Here is a 16,266-nt window from a genome sequence, read left to right as displayed (position 1 = left end):
ATGGTGAAGGATTTAGGAAAACCCTTCCAGAAGGGATTCCTTTGTGTCAGCCTTTACCAACCAGTGTCCTCTCCCAGGAAACCTTCCTCTCCCGAGACTTTAGGACACAGTTGGCAGAAATTCAGGACTTCCAGCAGGTAAAATACTTTGCTTACACCTTTTTAATTCAGTTTTTAATTCCAATTCTGCATTACCACGTTCCTGTGGATCTTCTTTTCTAGAATTTCATATTTAAGTTGGTCTAAACTAAACTGATCCCTGATCACAGATAACAGGTGAAAATAAAGTTCTAGTGGCAACATAAATGATAAATCTTTAATTCATACAGATTATGGTTATATTGCTACTGATATGAAAGAGGGAAGAGGAGGAGATAAATCCAACCCCTACCAAAGTGCTGCTTTGTGAGGTTTCTCTCAGGCTTTAGTGTTGACAGGAACTGGAGACAAGTGAAGCCTCCAGGCCCAGCCATTTCCCTGCCCATCCCACCCATCTCTGCCAGAGGTGCCACTCTGGGGGCAAAGGGTGTCTGATGAGGAGGGGGGGGCACCCCGGGGAGCTCCTCAATCAAACTGAGCCAAGGGACTAATCAGGGGAGTGCAAAATCCAGGGGAGTCTCACCTTGCCCAGCTGGGGACTGATTGTCACCTAATGAGGATTTGTGCCACTCTGGCCCAGCCTGGGAGCTGCTGCTTTATTTTATTTGCTCCCCTGATTTAAAAACTGGAGTAACTCCACTCTAAAATCACGTGAGGTTTGAGGGTAGTTTATAACTCAGTAAATATTCAGCACATCTGATGATGAAATAAAAAAAATAGTGCAGAAAGTATAAAAACGGAGGATTCTTTTTAAATAAAAAAGTTGATAAATGATTTTACTGCTCCACAAAGCACCGTTATCTTTTTATGATCAATCCTGTGATATGTTCAACTACACAAATGATTTTGCTGGAAATAATTCCTGGTGATGTTTGGGGTTGTTTTTATTTCAATAAAAGGGATTTTAGTGGTGGCATCCAGTGCTTAAGGGACAGACCCTGTTTGTGGGACTGAGGAGGAAAACAGAGCTCGTGTTTGCCAGGGATGGGGGGGCAGGAACAGGGAATGGCTCCCACTGCCAGAGGGAGGTGGGAGATTGGGAAGGAATTCCTGGCTGGGAGGGTGGGCAGGGCCTGGCACAGGTGGGATATTGGGGAGGAATTCCTGGCTGGGAGGGTGGGCAGGCCCTGGCACAGGTGGGATATTGGGGAGGAATTCCTGGCTGGGAGGGTGGGCAGGCCCTGGCACAGGTGGGATATTGGGGAGGAATTCCTGGCTGGGAGGGTGGGCAGGCCCTGGCACAGGTGGGATATTGGGGAGGAATTCCTGGCTGGGAGGGTGGGCAGGCCCTGGCACAGGTTGGGCAGAGCAGCTGTGGCTGCCCCAGCCCTGGGAGTGTCCCAGGCCAGGCTGGACAGGGCTTGGAGCACCCTGGGACAGTGGGAGGTGTCCCTGCCCATGGCAGGGGTGGCACTGGGTGGGCTTTGGGGTCCCTCCCGACCCAAACCAGTCTGTGAATTGATGATATAAATAATTTTAAAACCTTGACAGAATTAAGAATATTTCCAAGCAGTTTGTTGTTTCTGGAAGCATCCAAAGCATCTGATTTGTGACAACTTCTGACCTTGCTTTGTGCACTGTGGGTTGCAGGAGATGGTCCCACAGCCTGGGAAGAGCTTCCCTGTGCTGGGCAGGCTGTCCCTTGCCAGGGGCTGGCAGGACTTCAGGGCTGTGCCACAGCCCTCCCAGGGACCATTGCTTGTGCCAGCAGCTCTGTGCCATGTCCCCATCGCTGCCACCCCCAGGAGCAGGGGGGGCACCAGGCAGGGACCTGCTGCATCTCTGGAGGTGAATTGCTGGGGATTGTTAGCCCAGGTCGAGGCCTGATGAGTCACATCTCTGATAAACATCTCAAAAAAGCCCTGCCAACAACAGATTCTGCATTTTCACAGCTATATTTAGATTTATTTAAATCAGATTTATTTGTGAAATTTGAAAAGGGAGATGTACAGAAAATATTAACAAAACCTGTCTGTGCTGGAGAAAAATTGTAAATTCAAAGGCAAGCTGGAGAGGCTGTTCAAAGACCTGGAGATGGTCAGGAGTCCTCAGTGCCATGATCTGCTAAATGGACTGGAGTTGGACCAAGGCTTGGACTTGCTGATCTTGGAGGTCTTTTCCAACCCAATCCATTCTATGATTCTGTCATTCTATGGATGTGGCACTGAGTGAGAATCCACCATGTCTTGATCCAACCCTGCTGTGATCACCAGCCCAGGGCACTGAGTGAGAATCCACATCTTGATCCAACCCCACTGTGATCACCAGCCCAGGGCACTGAGTGAGAATCCACATCTTGATCCAACCCTACTGTGAGAATCCACCATGTCTTGATCCAACCCTGCTGTGATCACCAGCCCAGGGCACGGAGTGAGAATCCACATCTTGATCCAACCCTACTGTGATCACCAGCCCAGGGCACTGAGTGAGAATCCACATCTTGATCCAACCCTGCTGTGATCACCAGCCCAGGGCACGGAGTGAGAATCCACCATGTCTTGATCCAACCCTACTCTGAGAATCCACCACATCTTGATCCAACCCTGCTGTGATCACCAGCCCAGGGCACTGAGAGAGAATCCACCATGTCTTGATCCAACCCTACTGTGATCACCAGCCCAGGGCACTCCGTGCCCTGGGCTGGTGATCACAGCGGGGTTGGATCAAGGGTTGGACTTGCTGATCTCAGAGATCTTTTCCAACCCAACCCATTCCATGATTCTGTGACTGTGGTGTCTCCAGCACCTTCTGCTGAGCCCACACTGCCCATGTGGCCTCGTGTCCAGCTCCCTGTGCTCGTGGCTGGGAGGGTGGCCAAGGCCAGGCTGGGGCTTTGGGGGTGTGTTTGGTCACAATGATGAACTTTCCCCACCTTAATGATTCTGTGGCTGGTGGTTCCCACTGTGACAAGTTTTCCTCTTGTTACCTCTGCCCTTTTCCATGTGGCTCCTGCAAGGAGGGACTGTCTTTGCAGTGAAATTGTGTGACAAGGTGACAATGTCCCTCCCAAGCCTTCTCTTCCCCCTCTCAGCCTTCCCTCACCCCAAAGCTCCCCAGGCCTTTGGTCACTCACCTGCTCTGAAAGGGAAAGGTTTGCATTTAAAAGCATTAAAAAAGGAAATCAGGTGACTGCAAAGTCCTTCTCGTGTTGGACTCCTGCACAAAATTTCCTTGCCAGTTTGATGCCTCTTTCATCCTTGTTTATTATCTCATTTCTTCTGCCTCTCACTAATCCATTTACTGAATAAATGTTTAGTTGCTGCTATATTTAATTTTTCCTGACCTTCTCAGCTGCCACGTGAGATGGGGGGACAGTTGTTGAAATGGAGAGGAGCCCTGGGATGGGTTTAATCTGCACTTGAAGCTCAGCAGAGCAGATTTTAAATGCTAAACCTGCTCAGAGATCAGAGACTTTAGAGGTGTTGGAAGAAATGCACATGCAGAATAAACATTTTTTAATTCCTAATAAATATTAACAGTCAATTGTGTTTATGCAGATATATTTGAGTTGTAATGACTAAATTCCACAGATTTGAGTGATCTGAATATGATCATCCCTGTCAGTCAGTAAATAGCAGAAAAATTAGCAGCATTCTGATCTAGCAGAAATCCTGATTTGTCTCACACTGAGAGGGGCCAGAAACACCATGGAAGCAAATTTCCAGCATGGGAAAGGAAATCTTCCTGGGAAATCACTGCTAGTAATAACAGGCCAATTCTCCACGTTGTGTCATTTCTGTAATTACAGAACTACATTCTACAGCAGGAGTCATGTCTGTGCCTATTTGGGTGTTAGTTTAATTCATGTACATCTCATACTCGTTTCTTTTCTGATCCTGTTTTGGAAAAGGGTGAATGGTGGGACCTGCTCAGTGTCCCTGCAACGACACCACGAGGTCTGATTTCACTTCCTCCCTGTAAAACCCGGATTAAAGAGGAGCCCAGTCAGTCAGGGAATGAACAAAGCACACACTTCAGAGAAAATCACTTAATCTGCAGCACTCTCAAAGTCTGGAAAACTCTGCACCTTCCAGCCTGTCCTGGTTCCAATCTTCCCCTGGAAAGACTAAAGTTCCTGAGGATAAGCCCCAAAGCAAAGCCTGCCCTTGTCTCCTGGCTGAGACCTTCCTGCTTCAACATGTGGAGAGGGTTTGTCCCCAGAGTCAGAGCCTGGGCTGAGCCCAGAGCAGCCCAGAGATGCTCCAGGGCTGGAGCCCCCTGGGCTGGGCCAGGCTGGGACACCTGGGGGGACACCTGGAGAGGAGAAGGCTCTGAGAGACCTGAGAGCCCCTCCCAGCTGCAACTTCTGCAGGAGAAATTGGAGTAGTGGATTCATTGCAGAGATCTACAAAAAATCTGACTGATAAATTATCCCTTTACATGGAAATAACTCTTGGGTAGGTTTGAGCTCCTAAAAATGGCCTGGCATGAGCAGGTGCCTCCTGAGCTCATCAGGTGGCACTGGGAGGAGCAGATTGTGCCCTCTGGGAGTGGGACTGTGGCCAGTTCCAGGGTTTGTCCCTGTGCCCCTGGGGATGCAGAACTGGGCAAGGCTCAGCCTTTCCAGCCCTTGGGTTGCCCAAAGTCCAATGTTCCTCTGCTAATTCAAAATACTCTCCCTGGAGTTCTGATTTCTTCGCTCCCAAGGGCAGAATCAGAAGCAAGAACTGAGAGTTTCCAGCTGGTTTAAATCTGTCTGAGCCCAATTCATTCCTGCAACTGAACCACTTGCAGTCAGAGGAGCAGGGGAAGGGCTGGAGAGCAGCTGCAGGTGGAGGTGCCAAGGCCCCCAAACCCAGGGTGTGCCCAGGAAAAGCTCTGGCCAAGATTGGAGGGACACAAAGGCACCTGTGGGGCTTCAGGTGCTGGGGCAAAACCAGGGACACATTTGGGAGAGAGAAGCTCCACTTGGGCAGGAGCCTTGGGTAGGAAAATGGGTGTCTATAAACAGTTTTTCCTTATTTTATTGGGCCCCATTTACCTTGCAGAGCACTTGGATTTTACAGCAAATATTACAGGAGGTTCCAAAACATCCATATAGAAAGTCTGTCTCTTTTCCAGGGATTTGTACAGGATTTGTTGTTGATCACAGAGCCAATGAGGCTTTTCAGGGCATCAACAGGGTGTGTCTGGCACTGCACTGATTTGATTTCTGTATCAAAAGTAATAATAAATCCGTATTTTTAGGCAGGTTCACACTGAAAGTCAGAATTCCTGCCTTCATTGCTGGGACTCTGAGTTCCCTTTCTTCCTGTATAACATTCCAAGCAAAGCATTCCCTTAAGGACAGGCCATTTCATGCTTCCCATCACTTCCCCTCCATGAGGAATTCTGTTCTCTGATGCCCAGGTGCAGAAATAGCACAGAAAATGGGATTTAGTGAAGAATTCTGCTGATGAAATCAAAGAAAAAAAGTCCAGCTTATTTTTTTCTTGGCCCTGGTGCTGCTGGGGCCTCAGAGCAATATGAAGCAACAGAAATAAATGTATTTGAGTCTTCTCCAGGAGCAAATTACACTCTCCAAGTACACACAGACAGGATGTAACAGGCATCTTGATTTTTAAAAGGACAAGAGGAATTTCATTTTGTCCTCTTTCCAACCTGTCAGGAGCCAGCTCAGCCTTTCAACAAGAGCATCCCTCTGTCCTGGGAGCTGCTCAGAACAGAGGCCAGTGCTGCCTTCCCAGCTGGAGCATTGGGGATCCAGGGCTGAGCCCTGCAAACCTCATGGAAATGGAGCTGTGCCCTCACTTCAGGAGGCTTTGCACAGTTACATCAGAGAATTTGCCTGGAATTTTATCCCAAAGGCAATCCAGGTGTCCCTCCCTGCTCTCCCAGCAAATCCAGGTGTCCTGCTCTCCCAAATGCAGATATCCCTGCTCTCCCAATAAATTCAGATATCCCTGCTCTCTGAAATCCAGATGTCCTGCTCTCCCAGCACATCCAGGTGTCCCTGCTCTCCCAAATCCAGGTGTCCTGCTCTCCCAATAAACCCAGGTGTCCCTGCTCTCCCAGCACATCCAGGTGTCCTGCTCTCCCAAATCCAGGTGTCCCTGCTCTCCCAGCACATCCAGATGTCCTGCTCTCCCAGCACATCCAGGTGTCCCTGCTCTCCCAGCACATCCAGGTGTCCCTGCTCTCCCAAATCCAGATGTCCCTGCTCTCCCAGCAGATCCAGGTGTCCTGCTCTCTCAATTCCAGGTGTCCCTGGCAGATCCAGGTGCCCCTCTCTCCCTGTGCCTCTCTCCTGACCCCTCTGTCCTTGTCCCCCGCAGTGTCCCCGAAGATCTTCCGCATCTCCAGTGACCTGCTGGTGAACGAGGGCAGCAACGTCACCCTGGTGTGCCTGGCCACGGGCAAGCCCGAGCCCTCCATCTCCTGGAGACACATCTCCCCCTCGGGTGAGTGGGCACTGGGGGCACTGGGGGGGTACTGGGGGGCACTGGGAGGGCCCAGGGGGGGACTGGGGCAACTGCAGCTTTGTGGCCTTGGAAAGTGTTTGTCTAATGGGACCTGTACAAAAGAAGCTTCTTCAGATTTTGGGTGAGGGCAGAGGAAACTGTGGCTGTGCTGCAGCACAAACGAAGACATGAGGGAACCTTAAATAGGAATAAACGTGTTTTAACAGGCTGCAGACATGGATCAATTAAAATCCAAACAAGACACAATCAGGACTCTCTAGAAATGGGCAGGAAACTTAAACACATGAACACATCATCCAATAGTTTGAATTTCCTGCCATTTGTTTTCCTGTAGCTGCAGACACAGGGGGGATTGTTGGGGTGTCCTGTGCAGGGCCAGGAGTGGGACCCAATGGTCCTTCCAGCTCAGGATATTCCAGGATTCTATTCCACTGAACCATTATCCCATGGTACAACACAGCTTGGTGGAAGGGTTTTACTGAATGAATTGTTATATTATGAAAAATTCCAAACAAAATGGCAACTAAAAGTGTTACTTCTCACTGATATTTCCATTTAAATCTTCAATTGCTTAGAATCACAGAATCACAGAATGGATTGGGTTGGAAAAGACCTCTGAGATCATCAAGTCCAACCCTTGGTCCAACTTCAGTCCCTTTACCAGATCATGGCACTCAGTGCCACGGCCAAGCTCAGCTTAAAAACCTCCAGGGATGGGGAATCCACCCCCTCTCTGGGAGGGCACTGAGGAGGGGAAGAACTGGCCTTGGTGCTTCCAGCAAGAATAGAATCACAGAATCACTTGGGTTGGGAGAGAGCTCTGAGATCATCAAGTCCAACCCTTGATCCAATCCCACTGTGATCACCAGCCCAGGGCACGGAGTGCCCTGGGCTGGTGATCACAGTAGGGTTGGATCAAGATGTGGATTCTCACTCAGGCTGGTGATCACAGTAGGGTTGGATCAAGATGTGGATTCTCACTCAGGCTGGTGATCACAGTAGGGTTGGATCAAGATGTGGATTCTCACTCAGGCTGGTGATCACAGTGGGGTTGGATCAAGACATGGTGGATTCTCACTCAGTGCCCTGGGCTGGTGATCACAGTAGGGTTGGATCAAGACATGGTGGATTCTCACTCAGTGCCCTGGGCTGGTGATCACAGCAGGGTTGGATCAAGATGTGGTGGACTCTCACTCAGTGCCACATCCAGTGTCACCTTAAACACCTCCAGGGATGGGGAATCCACCCCCTCTCTGGGCAGCCCATTCCAATCCCTGAGCACTCTCTCTGCAAAGAATTTCTTCCTGCTCTCCAACTTCAATTTCCCCTGGCAGAGCTTGAGCCCATCGTGCCCCCTTGTTCTATTGCTGAGTGCCTGGGAGAAGAGACCAACCCCCACCTGGTCAGAACTTCCCTTCAGGGAGTTCCAGACAGTGCTGAGGTCACCTCTGAGCCTCCTCTTCTCCAGGCTGAGCCCCCCCAGCTCCCTCAGCCTCTCCCCATAACACACTTGTAACATACTTAAAGAGAAGTTGTGGCTGATGTTCTCTCTGCACTGGGGGCTCAGTGCAGACCCACCAGAGCTGCTCCCTGAGAGCCAAGCAGGGCCTGGGGGAGATCCCACTCCCTGTCTCTGGGAGCCAGGGTGGATTTGATGTTCCTGGGAGGAGCTGCTCCCTGTCCCCAGCTCTCTGGGCTGCATTGCCCTGGGTCTTTACAGGCAGAACAGCTTTAGCAATGAAGGGCTTTCTTTGCTCCCAGAACTTTCATAAAATCCATGTAATTGCAGGGAAGGAGCTTTCATGGACTGTCACAGTCTCTCATAATCCTGAGGAACAGTTTGCTTTACAAAGCAAGATCTGGAAAAAAAACCCCTCACTTTTGACCTTTAAGACAATGACAATGGATTTGGCTTGAAGTGTCCATCAAGGGACTTGAGGAGAAATTCAGTTGTAGCAGAAAATGGATTTTAACTAAATGTCAAATAAAATTTTATTAGAAACCGTGGTGATAGTTTAGAGTAATAGCTTAAGGCATTGGAGTGGCTGCAGAAAGGAGCTGTTCAGTGTTCCTGGAGAGGGGTACAAAGGAAAGGAGGAAAAGCTGCAGAAGGGGCTGGGGAGGAGGCAGAGCCCTCTCGTCTGGAATTCAGGCAAAATGAGCATGTGGCCTGTGGGGCCATGGGCCAGTGGTGGCCTTGGCAGTGCTGGGGGTGGTTGGAATCCAGGAGCCCAGGGGGGTTTTCAACCTTAATGACTCTATGAAAATTAATGCAGGTAATTAGAAGGGCTTCCCTGGCTCTCTGTCTTGACCAAAGGGCTGAGGATGAGGAAAGGATCATCCATTGCCACAGTGAGAACTGAAAACAGAATAGGAGGGAAACTATTGGGAGGTCTTGTGGTACAGGGGGAGAGAGCAGGGATGGTCAGAGGGATCCTGCCCAGTGCCCAGAGCTCAGCACGGCAAACTGGGGGCACACAATGGGGATGGGCAGTGTGGTCCTGCCCAGTGCTCAGCATGGCAAACTGGGGGCACACAATGGGGATGGGCAGTGTGGTCCTGCCCAGTGCTCAGCATGGCAAACTGGGGGCACACAATGGGGATGGGCAGTGTGGTCCTGCCCAGTGCTCAGCATGGCAAACTGGGGGCACACAATGGGGATGGGCAGTGTGGTCCTGCCCAGTGCTCAGCATGGCAAACTGGGGGCACACAATGGGGATGGGCAGTGTGGTCCTGCCCAGTGCTCAGCATGGCAAACTGGGGGCACACAATGGGGATGGGCAGTGTGGTCCTGCCCAGTGCTCAGCATGGCAAACTGGGGGCACGCAATGGGGATGGGCAGTGTGGTCCTGCCCAGTGCTCAGCACGGCAAACTGGGGGCACACAATGGGGATGGGCAGTGTGGTCCTGCCCAGTGCTCAGCATGGCAAACTGGGGGCACACAATGGGGATGGGCAGTGTGGTCCTGCCCAGTGCTCAGCATGGCAAACTGGGGGCACGCAATGGGGATGGGCAGTGTGGTCCTGCCCAGTGCTCAGCATGGCAAACTGGGGGCACACAATGGGGATGGGCAGTGTGGTCCTGCCCAGTGCTCAGCACAGCAAACTGGGGGCACACAATGGGGATGGGCAGTGTGGTCCTGCCCAGAGCTCAGCATGGCAAACTGGGGGCACACAATGGGGATGGGCAGTGTGGTCCTGCCCAGTGCTCAGCACAGCAAACTGGGGGAGCACAATGGGGATGGGCAGTGTGGTCCTGCCCAGTGCTCAGCATGGCAAACTGGGGGCACACAATGGGGATGGGCAGTGTGGTCCTGCCCAGTGCTCAGCACAGCAAACTGGGGGAGCACAGGAGCTGTTCCCACCACTGACCATCCAAGGGCAGGCAGGCACAGCCTGTGTTTGCTTTCCCTTTAGGTGCCAAATTCCTGCTTCATTCTGCCTCTCACTCCAGAATCCCAGACTGGTTTGCCTTGGAAGGGACCTCAAAGCCCACCCAGTGCCACCCCTGCCATGGGCAGGGACACCTCCCACCAGCCCAGGCTGCTCCAAGCCCTGTCCAGCCTGGCCTGGGACACTGCCAGGGATGGGGCAGCCACAGCTGCTCTGCCCAACCTGTGCCAGGGCCTGCCGACCCTCCCAGCCAAGAGTTATTCCCCATCTCTAACCTAAATCTCTCCTCTGAGTTTGTAGTGCCCACAGGAGACAAAAAAGAGGTGAAGGTAACACAGACTGGGCAGGGACAGGTCTGAGGGGAGGGAGAGCTCTTGGCTGAGCCAGGACAGCCCAGGCAGAGGTGCCCTGACAGCCTCAGTGCTGGGGCCTGGCAAACTCACTGCAGACCCCGTGCCACAGACCTGCACCCCCAAACACCCCCTTTTCCCAACTGGTGAGCACCAAGGAGGGGCACTGGGACACAGCTCTGGGCTGGGTGGCAAAGTGGGCACCACCCACAGGTTGGGCTCGATGGTCTGGGAGTTCTTTCCCACCCTCAGGGCTCCTGTGGGTCTGTAATTCTGAGCCTTGGGACGTGCCTGGGGTGGCCCTGTTTGATTCCCAGGCCCAGCTGGTTTGCAGTGGGAGAACTCAGGATCCAAATAACTTCCTGCTCACAGATCTTGTCAAACGGGGTGGCAGCAAAAGTACAATTCCCAGCACATGTTCTGCTAGTGCAGCAAATCAAGAAGGATTTTTCCATGCCAGTGAGCACTGCTGTGCTCAGGACCATGTTCTGGTGCTCAGTCCCAAACAGCTCTCCCAGCCCAGGAAGCTGCAGCCTGGCAAGCACAAAGCCTGGGTTTATTAGCAAAGAAAAGGCAAGAGAGTTGCACACACCAGAGCTCTCTAATGGTCTATTCTGTCTGCAGCTCCTCACCTCTCTCTAAACATCAGCTCCATCTGCACTTTCCAATTTCCCCCAGTTCCCTCCTGTAATTCCCAGTGGCACTAATGAGGCTCCCAGGGAAGTGTCGCATCTCCAAGCCAGCACTAAATTATATTAACGAAGCATATTTAGAATATTCTCAAATTGTTTGTCAAAGCTGCTGCGAAAAGATAAGGAACTGAAATCTCTGAATACAAATGACTCAATGTAGACTAATTCCAGGATCTGATCATGATTTCCATCAACGCAGCCTTGACTTGCACGAGGTCGGATTCAATTTTTCGGAACAAGAGATAAATTGAACCTTTCATAGGAATAAAAATAAAATGTATTTCGAGGTGATTTTTAAACTTAGTCTGTAAATCACTGGCCTGGAATCTTTATTGTGCGTGTTTAACTTGCAGTCATTATGTAAATGCTTTCCTTATATAAATATTCATTGCACAGCCCCATTATGTAAATGCAGCAAATCTCCCCACTCAGCACAAGCTCAGGCTGTGGGTTGGAGCCTGCAGATCTTATTGTGGAAATGTCACCCGAATAAATTGCAGGTATTACTTATTTTGTTCTGACATTTCAGAGCAAAGTGCAGCATCGATAGCTTAGGAATGAAACCAGAATGTTAAAGATTTAAGTTGTGGCACAACTGCAGCTCTAGCACTGCGTGTGCCCCCTGTGCCTGGGGGTACACCCAGGGCTGGGCACATTCTCCTGGCACCAAAACCAGCAAAAGGCATTCAGGAATCCTTTGGTAAAATGTTCTTGCTTTCCAAAATTCAGGTGCTTTATGTCAAGATCCTTTTCCACTTTGGTTTTGATGGAAGTGTTGGAAGGGGACCTTCCCCAGCCACAGAGGGCTTGGGATGCCCAGGGGGCAAGGACAGGACAAGGAGAATGGCTTAGGCTGAAGGAGGGGAGATTGGGATGGGATATTGGGAAGGAATTCCTGGCTGGGAGAGTGGGCAGGCCCTGGCACAGGTGCCCAGAGAAGCTGTGGCTGCCCCAGCCCTGGGAGTGTCCCAGGCCAGGCTGGACAGGGCTTGGAGCAGCCTGGGCTGGTGGGAGGTGTCCCTGCCCATGGCAGGGGTGGCACTGGAGGTGCTTTGAGGTCCCTTCCAACCCAAATCAGCCTGGAATCCTGTGAACCCTGGTTACTTCCACATCCATATTTTCCAGCTCTTCCCTGCTCTTTTGCCCCTTTTCTCACAGTTACTTCTCTTCTGTTCCCAGTCCAGTGTTCAGTTATTTTTCCAAAGTGGAGGATGAACTGGATGTAGAGATGAATTTGGAGGAGCAGATTTTCAGAAACTGAATTTACTTGACCAAAGAGAGGTTTTGCCATGTTGAGTGGAAGGCAGATCCCAGCACACCCATCCTTCATTCCATGCTGGGTCCAGAGGACGTGAAACCAAATCCTTTCCTGTATGAGCCACCAAGCCCCCAGAGCCCCCTAAGAACTGTTTAGCACTTGGAAAACAACAGGTTCTTCCCCAGCACTGAGGAGAACAGTGGTGGGGTCACACTCAGTCAGAAATGAGGCTGAGCTTAGACTCAGTGATGGCTCCTCTCCCTCTGCCTTTCCCTTTCCCTCTTCCCTTTCCAGGTGGGCAGGACGTGATGGGACTGAAGGGACTGCAGTGCCCCTCGTGCTGCTCCTGCAGATCCCCTGCCCCTCTGTCTCCTCCCAGCCTGGCTGTGTGGGAGTGCAGGGCACCCCCAGAGCTCTGCCCAGAGCCAGCCCTGCCACAGACAGCGGGCACTGCCAGCCCTGGGCAGCAGGGCCCTGCCCAGCCCACTGCACAGCGCTCAGGGGCTTCTCTGGGAGAGGCAAGGAGGTTTCTAAAGCCTCTCCCTAAGTCCTGAGCCACAAACCAGCCTGACCTGAGCCAGCCAATGTCAAAGCTGCTGCTCCTCTGCCCTTGTGCTGCCTCTCAGATGAGGCCCCACGTGACAGCAATGACAAGTGTTTGTTCAAGTGCAGGTACTTCAGACCTGGATTTTCAGGCTGAAAGAACTTCACTGACATGGATTATCATCACATTTCCAGGCCTTTGTCTGTGTACAAAAGGTGAACTCTCTTAAAACGCTCCATCTCCTGCTCAAAAACAGGTTTAGAAGTGAAAGTTCTAGAAAAAATAAGTTGCTGTCTTGTTTCTTCTTTCTTAATAAATTCTAAACATGGAGCAGATATTGCTGGTTGTTTCACAGCAGTTTCCCCTCACTCCAATACAGCTGTGCCTTGAGTGATTTCTGTCCAGGGAGAAGCTGCTCCTGCAGCCTCCCCTTGGCCACTCCTTTGCAAGTGAAGCTGCTCCTGGCAACAATCACGTTGTGGGAAAGATCTCACTTCATTTCCCAGCTTTGCAATTCCAAGTTCCATTAGCAGGTGTTTCAAACAGCCTGGCAATCCTGCTGGCTGGAAGGAGCTCTCTCCTCAAGCTCAGAAACAATGATTATTTTCTCCTGGTTCACCAAATCCTGGAATGGTTTGGTTGGAAGGAGCCTTAAAGCTCATCTTATTCCAAACTCCCCTGCCCTGGGCAGGGACACCTCCCACCAGCCCAGGCTGCTCCAAGCCCTGTCCAGCCTGGCCTGGGACACTGCCAGGGATGGGGCAGCCACAGCTTCTCTGGGCACCTGTGCCAGGGCCTGCCCACCCTCCCAGCCAGGAATTCCTTCCCAATATCCCATCTAACTCTCCTCCCTGCCCATCTGAAGCCATTCCTTGTCCTGTTACTGCAGACTCTTGTAAATAGAATGGTGCAGGTTGAAAAGGACCTTAAAGATCATCTTGTTCCAACCCCCATCTATCAAAGAATTCTCTTTCAAGCAGCTTTGTTGCTGTTCCTGGGTTTGGGTTGGCAGTGCCCGGAGTGGCTGTGCCCAGTCCCTTTGGCAGGTGCTTGGGAACAGCCCTGAGGGCAACGAGGGGCTTTCTCATGTGGAACTTCCCTCCCTCGAGGGGATGCCCTGCAGGACCTGATCCTTTGGGGCTGGAGCTCCTGGAGCTCCTGGAGCTCCTGGCTGGGGGTGAGTGGGGTCCTGCCCCACTGGTGACACAGCAGCTGAGTGGCAATGCCAGGCAGTCCCCTTCCTAAAGGGAGGAGGAGATTTATTGCAGCAAGGCTGGTTCCCTTGATGTGTCTGAGCAGGAGAATGGGAAACGTTGCAGTGATCTGACCTGATCAGCACTGACAGGGCTCTGCCTCCCTCGTGCCATCACACTCATCTCCCAGGGAACAGCTTCATCACAGCTCTGGCACTGAGCCCCAGGGTCAGGGGAGGCATTCCCAGCCTGAGCACCAACATCTGGTCCTGCAGCAGAGCTGGAAGCGCCTGGAGAGGAGCCAGGAATCCTTCAGAGACAGACCAAGGCAGGGCTGGGCAGCAGAGAGGGCTGAGACCGCCCAGGGCCAGGGGTTTTACCTGTGAGTGGGCAGAGGGGCCAGGCAGGAGAGTCCTGCCCACAGCTGCCACCTCTGCTGCCACTCACCCACCCCAGGAACCTGCCAGTGTTCTCCATGCCAACTTCGGGAGGGAGGAAGGACAGGGATGTTCTCCCCAGAGAAACCTGCAAATGCCCTCTTGGCTCTGTGTTGTACATGTTGGCATCAGCTGGTGTCAGGGAACCTGGACTGGTTTGGGTTGGGAGAAACCTTGGAGCCCACCCAGTGCCACCCCTGCCATGGGCAGGGACACCTCCCACCAGCCCAGGGTGCTCCAAGCCCTGTCCAGCCTGGCCTGGGACACTCCCAGGGCTGGGGCAGCCACAGCTTCTCTGGGCACCTGTGCCAGGGCCTGTCCACCCTTAGAGGGGAGAATTCCTTCCCACTATCCCATCTAACCTTCCCTCTGGCAGTGGGAAGCCATTGCCCCTTGTCCTGTCACTGGTTCCATCAGGAATTCCTCACTGGTTTCACAGGAATTCCTCACTGGTTTCCCAGGAATACTTCACTGGTTTCACAGGAATACCTCACTGGTTTCACAGGAATACCTCACTGGTTTCACAGGAATTCCTCACTGGTTCCATCAGGAATTCCTCACTGGTTTCCCAGGAATACCTCACTGGTTTCACTGGTTTCACAGGAAGCCCCCAGTGCCAGCACATTCTGCTGGCAAAGATCAGGGTACTTTGGAGCTCAGATTCCTTGGGGCTTTCCAAGCCTTTGTGTCCTGCTCCTGGATGGCTTTATGGGGAACATCCCTCCTTGTCCTCCCTGGCAGTGCCCTCCTCACTCTGTGCCCTCTGAGGGAGCAGCTGGAGGTTCACACTCCATGGTGGGCACTTCACACAAAGCCACAGCTCTGGGATTTTACCCTGAACAGGAATTCCAGCCTCCCCTTCCCATCAGCTGTGCCTGGGACCCCCAGAGGGCACCCCCCAGTGCCCTGTTAACAGCGAGGGCACAGCCCCAGGGCTGGGCTGGGCATCCCAGCTGGGGCAGCACCTCCCTCCTGTCTCAGCACTTCTTGGTGCATCCTGGGCATGGGTGGGCAGTTCCTGAGCACCCCCAGAACGTGCACCCCCTGGCACTGGGGTGGCTCAGGGGGTCTCAGGGGGTTCCATCTCAGGGGGTTCCATCTCAGGGGGTTCCATCAGCCTCACATGAGGAGCACAACGAGCAGGGGCAGCTGAACGTGCCAGTGATGGGCACGTGGGGGTGGCACAGGTGGGTGGTCCATCCCTCAGCCCTTCAGGCCCTGAGGATTTGTGATTAATATTTTATAGGAATTTAATGGCCTGGCTCGTGGTCCTGGAGGGCACTTTCTCAGCTGATAAAGGCCTGGCATGTCAGTAAATCAATAGTTCCCTGGTGCCAAACACAGGGCTGGCAGCTGCCCAAGAGCTCCAGGGCACGGTGTGAGCTCTGCTGGGGTAATGAGCATTAATTAGCAGTTTAGAGACAGCCCAGCAAACAGCAGCACCCGGGACAAACGGGGGGGGGATTCCTCCCTCTGCCTTTGGGGCAGCAATGGAGTGACCTCCACAATCCCAGTGGAGTGACCTCCACAATCCCAGTGGAGTGACCTCCACAATCCCAATGGAGAGACCTCCACAATCCCAATGGAGAGACCTCCACAATCCCAGTGGAGTGACCTCCACAATCCCAGTGGAGTGACCTCCACAATCCCAGTGGAGAGACCTCCACAATCCCAGTGGAGTGACCTCCACAATCCCAGTGGAGTGACCTCCACAATCCCAGTGGAGTGACCTCCACAATCCCAATGGAGAGACCTCCACAATCCCAATGGAGAGACCTCCACAATCCCAGTGGAGTGACCTCCACAATCCCAGTGGAGAGACCTCCACAATCCCAGTGGAGTGACCTCCACAATCCCAATGGAGTGACCTCCACAATCCC

At 52.4% G+C, this 16,266-nt stretch overlaps 1 protein-coding gene across 3 annotated transcripts in view; it reads left to right on the top strand.

Annotated features, from left to right (window-relative positions):
- Positions 1-16,266, top strand: part of NEGR1 (neuronal growth regulator 1) — a 226,046-nt gene that overhangs the window by 131,760 nt on the left and 78,020 nt on the right. For all 3 annotated transcript variants that reach the window (XM_071565212.1, XM_071565211.1, XM_071565209.1), the window contains exon 3: positions 6,374-6,499. In XM_071565212.1, coding sequence (XP_071421313.1) covers positions 6,374-6,499 — 126 coding nt within the window. The remainder of the gene's footprint in view (positions 1-6,373; positions 6,500-16,266) is intronic.

Source organism: Pithys albifrons, chromosome 10 (assembly GCF_047495875.1).
Source record: "Pithys albifrons albifrons isolate INPA30051 chromosome 10, PitAlb_v1, whole genome shotgun sequence".
Taxonomy (NCBI): Eukaryota; Metazoa; Chordata; class Aves; order Passeriformes; family Thamnophilidae; genus Pithys; species Pithys albifrons.
Note: the sequence above shows the minus strand (reverse complement) of the source record. Positions and strands in the feature narration are given on the sequence as shown.